The sequence below is a fragment of the Lactuca virosa genome, chromosome 2 (assembly GCF_052849685.1).
Source record: "Lactuca virosa cultivar CGN04683 chromosome 2, Lactuca_virosa_CGN04683_v6, whole genome shotgun sequence".
Classification (NCBI taxonomy): Eukaryota; Viridiplantae; Streptophyta; class Magnoliopsida; order Asterales; family Asteraceae; genus Lactuca; species Lactuca virosa.
The window spans coordinates 125,881,036-125,888,426 of record NC_136427.1 but is presented as its reverse complement, the minus strand read 5'-3'; the positions used below and the strand labels follow the sequence as shown (position 1 = coordinate 125,888,426).

The 7,391-nt window shown below is 34.3% G+C and overlaps 1 protein-coding gene across 1 annotated transcript; it reads right to left on the bottom strand.

The window, feature by feature from the left end:
* Positions 1–3,848: 3,848 nt before the first annotated feature.
* On the bottom strand, positions 3,849–7,152 carry LOC145159462 (long-chain-alcohol oxidase FAO1-like). The gene is made up of 3 exons (XM_079078459.1): positions 6,796–7,152; positions 6,424–6,696; positions 3,849–5,771 (listed from the first exon to the last, which is right to left on the bottom strand). Exons 1-3 carry the CDS (start codon positions 7,024–7,026, stop codon positions 4,047–4,049), a joined length of 2,229 nt encoding a protein of 742 aa, XP_078934585.1. The 5' UTR covers positions 7,027–7,152; the 3' UTR covers positions 3,849–4,046.
* Positions 7,153–7,391: the final 239 nt, after the last annotated feature.

The window sequence follows — 7,391 nt, the reverse complement described above, 5'->3', positions numbered from 1 at the left end:
CTCATCCCTCCTCATATATATTTTCTTTATTTGTAATATTTTCCACCATAAAATCATCAATTACATCAAACATCTCATTAGTTGTTAGAGTGTTTATTCATGGAGTCAAATTGTAGCCTAAATCCGAAGCAGGACGTTTCTCACCGTGATGATGTCATATAGTATACGATTGTAGAAACCCACAGTCATATATGTGGGCATAAACTGTACTCAACAACTGTTGATACATATCTACACATTGTATGCACGGGCAACACAGTTTGTCTTCAGAGTCGACATGTTTCCCAGCAATCTCTATAAAGTTTTTAAGACCTTCCAAGAATTTTGGAGACGTTCTGTTCTCACCAATCCAAATCTTATCTATCTTCATTATTGTTTCATTATTAAAAATTACATTTTATACATAGTTATTGAAACTTAGATTGTATATTGGCTATAGGTGCACAAGTTAGTGTTTAAAGTTTACTTTACGAGAAGTAAAAATCAGACGGAGTTGATAGAGTATTCACCATATATAAAGAAATATATATACCCGAGAAGTAAAAATCGGATGGAATGTATAGAATATTCACAAGGGTAGGCTTCTAAACCCACTTGTTAATATTTTATCTCATATGTGAATGTCTATTGCAGGATTGCTTGTTTGAGAAAAATTCGGCAGCATTTCCCCTTAGCTCCCAAATATATAAGAAATATATATTGGATGAGCAAAGAGAAAATGACAACCCAAAGTGCTCTTAAACAAACAATCATGCAATACACATTCACATCCTAAATGAGACAAAGTATTCAAAAAGCACTCTCAAATGGGGACAACCCGAAATTAATTTCTAAATCAATTTTGGACGAGTATTTCTGGGCACTTGATGATTATAAAGAAGAGACTTAAACTAAAAATCAGTGATTCAACCTGTTTTCATACTTTTGTTATTAATAACGTCATACTTTTATTTGTTAATTATAGCATCATACTTTTTTAAATATAGCATCATACTTTTGTTTTCTATTATAACATCATACTTTTAATAGCAACATACTTTTATTATTATTTTTTTTATTATAAAATAAAAAAGAAATGAAAATAGAATGCTTTAATATAGAAACTAATAAAAGTATGTTGCTATTCATAACCTTTTGTAGTTAGGTTTTCTTTAATAACAAGGTACTTCTATTAGTTTATTTATTAAAACATTCTATTTGTACTTCTTTTTCTTATTTATAGGAATTATAGCATCTTGTTTTTGTTTTTTCCAATTATAGAAATGTACTTTAAATATTATTTTGTTTATTCTATTATAGCATCATACTTTTAATAACAACGTACTTTTATTAGTTTGTTTTCTATTATAAATATAAACAAGAAATAAAAATAGAATGCTTTAATAAACAAACTAATAAAAGTATGTTACTATTAATAACCTTTGTAGTTATGTTAATAGCAATGTACTAGTATTACTTTGTTTATTAAATCATTTTTCTTTCATGTCTTTTCCATATTTATAGTATTTATAGTGTCTTATTTTATTAATTTGTTTTTTATTTTTGTATTATAGCATGGTACTGTTAATAGCTAAGACAATCATACATACACATTTTATACATCCAAACTAATAAACCTAAACAACTAAGATAATCGCACATATACATTTTGCATCCAATTAACAAACATATTATATGTACTTAAACTAATAAACCAAAAAAATAACAAAATCATGCATATTATACATATTATACATTCCAAACATCTTAATACCAAAATCATACATATTATACACTTTATACAACCAATTCCAAAATCGGGGAAAAAAACAAATCATGCATATAATACATATAAATACAAACAATTTAAGTGTTTTATCACTTAATCACTAAAAACTTAATTAATTTAAAATTTTATCACTTAATGACTAACATAAGCATACAATTAACACAAACAAATGACAACTACTTACTCACATATTTATCTTCGTACACAAATGATAACTACACTAACATACATACACAATTTAACACTTTATAACTTAATTAATCACTTAATGGCTTAATAGTCTTCAAATTAGCAAAATAAAAAAATGAATGAAAATTACTTACCGGCAATGACGGAAATGAAGATCGTGGGCGTAGATAAAGATTGTGGTCTCCGGCGGTGGCTGTTGTCAACGGAAAACAAAAAACTCGGCATTTCAAAAAAAAAACAAACAAACGCCTAAATAGTGGAACTTTCTTACATGCAACGACGGATGGAAGGGAAGAAGTGGTCACTGATGGTGGCTGTTGTCACCGAAAACAAAAAACGCAACATCTTAGAAAAAAAACGCCCAAACAATGGAACTTTCTTACCTGCAACGACGGAAGGAAGGGAAGAGGTGGTCACTGGTGGAGTTTGTGGTTGCTGGTGGTTGCAAATGTGAATCGTGGTTACCGGAATCAATCAAATCAAAAAGAAAAAAAAAGGAAGCATCGAAAAGTGAATAGGAAACGGTGAGGTGTTACCCAATGTCATCGGTGAAATGAATGGCCGAAAGAACGAAATTGCCGGACAGAATCGAGAGAGAAAACGGAAAGGTGTGCCGCTACAACTAAGGTCGCGTATGACCAGGATGGTGAAACCCTACCCTGATGACTTGTCGTCAATATAGGGTTTGGATAAACGATGTTTGTTTTTTTTGTTGAAACTAAAAAATTAATAATAATAAATTTGTACCTACAACAAGTCGTCGGGATAGATATTTCATGCGGGTCGTCATGTGGTAAGTCAATGATAAGTCGACAGGATAGCTTTTTCGAAAACTAGGTTATTTCTATTTTCTACACCATGGAATAAAATAAATGAAGATTACATTAACAAATATCGACGATTTGTCGTTGGCATAGGTTTTTTGAAGACCGCGAAAAAATTCATCGTTATCGGCGAATTAGTGGCGACGACATATCGTCGACATAGTTATTCAGGTCAAAGAAATTTGGTCAAAGTTGGCAGAAGCTATTGCGGCGACATGTTGTCTACGTAGCCCTACTTTTAGCGGCGCCAATATTCGTCGGGAGTCACCACAGGTAGTTATTCAGTGTAAATTTAAAAAAATATATAAAAAAAAATCCCTATACGGATGTACTTCTATCAACCTAAAGGTGTTGATAAATTTTGGTGAGGTGATCAATATCTCCTTTCTCCTGGAATTGAACACACAATTTCCTAGGTAATTGTTAGATTAGGAACATATATGTTAGCCAAGTGGGCTAGTCTTAACTTGTTATTCTTGATATTTATTATATCAAAACTACAAATGCCATCTATTAATTAGAAGATGAATCAAAAATCATAACTCATCCTAAAGATCGTTAAGAAAAAGAAAAGAAACTGATCTTCAAATCTTGTTCATCATATGACCCTAGAATTTAAAGATAGGATTTTGTTTAAATATTGTAACAGGAATGTTACATTGTTCCGTATTGACTTGTCGATCATTGGAAACAAGTTCACGATAGCGACAAAACCTTCATTAACGTTGACTAGAAACCATTTTTTTGTTAAATTAGTAAATTTTGCTGGATTGTGGTTGTTAATTAAACCTTTCAACGGAGATTTATATTTCAAAAAAGTTTTCTTTCAAAATACTAAAACTGCTTTATAAAATCAAGAGTAAATTTCAGATCCTTGTAGTTAGCTCAAATTCACACATTTGGTACTACTATTTGATTTTTGACATGGCTGCTCCTTGTAGTTTTCATTTGTTGCATCACTAGTCCATGACGCTAGCGCTCGTTCATTTCCACCGTTAATGAATGGCATGTGGAGCTCACATTAGGGGAAAATGGATATGTCATCAAGATAGGTTTATATCATGACCTTGGGTAATTTTCTAGCATGTTATTTATGATCGTGAACCAATTACTTCATATATACCAAACTGTATAATGGTCATTTTACCCTAGGTAATCCTAAAACATTATATGAATACATTAGCTAAAATGCTAATGACCATTATACAATGTGGTAAATAACCATTTTTTTTAATCACTTCCATTAATCGACTTCATACATCCATTTATCTAAAGATATCTGCAATTCTTTCCGCAAGGCAATAAGCAGTTGATTGGATTGTGATCATGGGATTCACACCAACAGCACTCGGTAAAATACTCGCATCACAAACATAAAGTCCCTCCGCTTCCCAGCTCTCCCCATTCTCATCCACTGCACCTTCCTTCTCACTTTTCCCCATTCTGCAACTCCCCATTTGATGAGCCGAACAATAAATATTCCAATCTTTCACCATTGACATCGGACCAGGTACAGCATCTACTGTCTCCAAGAACTCCTCGATCTCCTCTTTACTTGTCCCTTTGCATTTCAATCTCTGTCCATCGCTTCTTTGGGTACCCACTGCAACAGCCCCAGCTGCAATCAACACCCTTAACGCTTGTCTCAACCCTTTCTTGATGTTTTCATTGTCGAATTTGCTAAATTTATAACTTATCCTTCCTGCTGACGTCACTTCACCAGATCCACGGTCTTTCACCAATGAAAACACATGAGCTGTTCGAGAGTATTTCAGCATCCTTTCCTTTAAGTCTTGCCCTGAAACCCAAGGAGTTAAACCAGCGAAACATCCGGGCCCTAAAGCTGGGACTTCCAAGATGTATGTCTCATCGGACCCTGGTTTATGAACAGATGTCAATATCCCCCCTTCGTAGCTTTTCCCAGTGAGATCATCAGTTTCACCTTCTGGAAAGTATCCCCATGCCATTGCAACAGGATGGAGGTGAAGATTCCGGCCAATATTAGGGTTTTTCAGACCACTTGATATCATTAGAGGCGGCGTTAAAAGAGACCCACATGCAGAAATTGTCACCTTTGCCTCGATGTGCAATCTTTTCAAGATTTTATCGTTTAAAACTTGAGCAATTACTCCTAAACATTTCTTTCTTCTTTTCTTCCCGTTTTGGTTTCTTGTTACCATAAATTTCTTGGCTTTACATCCGGTTATGATCACAGCTCCATGATCTACTGCGTCAACCAACCAAGTCGAGTCAGTTCCCTTTTTGTCTCCTGATCTGCAGCCATAACAACAAGTCCCACAGTGATGATTCTCTGATGCGTTCTGTGGGACAGAATCGACTTTTAGGCCAAGATTCTGACACCCTTTACGAAGAACTTGATTCTGGAACCCTTCTTTTGTGCATTTTTCAGTAACACCGATTCTTTCACACACTTTGTTCATTGCAGAAGTATACTCATGGCTCTCGTATAACTTAATGTGGTATTCTTCAGCCCATTCTTTTCGCAAGGATTGTGGTGTCTTAATGCAAGCTGACCAATTCACTGCTGAACCACCTCCAACTGTTGATCCAGCTTGGATCATTACTTTCCCATCGAGTGTGGGAAGTATTCCTCCGGATTCATAGAGTTGATCCAAAGAAGGTCCTTCCAGTTTTGAATAATCTGTCTGAGTAAAGTAGTTTCCTTTTTCAAGAACCACAACTTTCTTCCCGGATTTTGCAAGTATAGCAGCTGCAACGCCACCACCACAACCAGAGCCAATAATTACAACATCGCATTTTATTCTGCAAATGTTCTCTTTAAGTTCTTCGGTAACATCCAGGCCTTTTTGAAGGAGAGAATGCACAAGGGTTTGATCGGTTTCTTTCATGATCTCCACCATTCCTTTCTGCAAAGGGCGCTTGTTTTGCTCCTTTTTGGGGTGTTCTTCGTTAATGTCTACGTGGTAGCCGATGGCTTCCCATGCAGGATTATTTGCTTTCTTATCAACCTGTTGGGAAATTTCAAGAATATATCATGTCAGATGAAAAATCATATGTTAATTCCTTTTCGAAGTGAAGAAACTATTTGAAAATGTTAAATCTTTACTAAATTTTTGTTTCATGTCAAATTAGACTTAAACGGTGTGTTTTAATTATACATATTATAGGCCATTATGTACCCAATTTTTCCTCTTACATGTAGCTGGTGTAGGCCAGCTCTTGTTTGAAGAATAACCATTTTATATAAATATTGATCAAATGATGTTTTATATTTTCGTTTACATGTTAATAAGGCCTCTTCGAAGGCTTAGGGTATTCGAGATGACAACGAAAGTGGTCCTTGGAGTATCGTATGGAAATTTAACAATTTTCTTACCGTGTATTGAAATAAAAACATAATTGTTCAAGGTATTAGTTGTGTACGTATTTCATAGCAAAAAACTTACTCTAATTAAAAACAACTTAGATAGTCTTTTCATACTCCGAATTATTGATTATGACCCATCAAATATGTGGGTCATACTTATCTCATATTGTTTTGCATTAAAAGTATGTACTATGTATCTGTTTTGCAAGATTACAATAATAATTATTTACTTTTAAAATCTGGGATTAACAAGTAAACAATTAAACAAACAGAAAAAAGGAAGAAGAGATCACCTGAGTGAAGAAGACCAAAAGGCAGAGTGTCTTGATGAACACAAATCCGAGTCTGATAGGCGTTAGAAACCTATGCTCAAACCATTTCTGAACAATCTTCTCCCTCTTATCTAGCGGAATTTCTGAGAAGTTGTGTACGTATGGCCATTTATGAGAAAGACAAAGAGTTCCAGAAAGTAAAAGGGTACCCAGTCTTGTGGAAAGAAGTGTTAAGACCAATTTCACCACCATCACTGCTTCAAGAAACGCCCTCGTCTTTAGAAGATGAACTACCTGTTTCCAATTCCATCACTTTGATCAATTTAATGAAATTAAAAAAAACAAAAAGGAAATCGAATTTGATGATATGTTGAAGAGTTAGGTTGATGTTACCTTATTAGGTATTGGGTATTGAGAACCAGAAGCAGTGGAGAATGAACGGATGCTTTCTTCCACTTTGTTGCCATGATCATCAAGAGAATTCAAAGGGAGTGGTTGCACGATGACGTCACATATGCTGCTTAGAGTCGCCATTTCTGCTGAAGAAAAACTTCCGTTTTTGTACTCTTCATCTCTCTCACCTTGTAACAGAGGGTGACACTTTCTCTCACTGTCATCATACATCTCTCTTTCTCTATGTTATGTTGATTTCAGATGGAATTGAGGGTGTATAACTGTATATCGTGTGGTATGATGGGTATCGCATATGTTAATTTATATACAAGTTCGAGGCGTTGAAATATGGAAAGTGTCTCTATTTCAAAACTAAAAGCCAATTGTTTAACCGGTAGTACGTAAAACTATTTTTATTAATACCCAAAAGTAGCCGCAGTCTTTGGTATAAAATAAATATTGTCCAAATTTAAAATTTTCTCCGTGTATTGTTTGAAAAGTTCTGATTCCGTACATATGTATGATATTTTGCAGGGGTGACCCTAAACAAAGTTTTGTTGCACTTTTGGTTCCTAAAACTTGTAATTTAACAAACC

Bases quoted from the DNA above. Each gene is read 5' to 3' on its own strand.
- LOC145159462 (XM_079078459.1), bottom strand. From the start codon at position 7,026: ATGTATGATGACAGTGAGAGAAAGTGTCACCCTCTGTTACAAGGTGAG. The intron at 6,697-6,795 runs GTAACATCAACC...AATTGGAAACAG, and splicing joins AATACCCAATACCTAATAAG to GTAGTTCATCTTCTAAAGAC. The intron at 5,772-6,423 runs GTGATCTCTTCT...ATTTCCCAACAG, and splicing joins TTTTGGTCTTCTTCACTCAG to GTTGATAAGAAAGCAAATAA.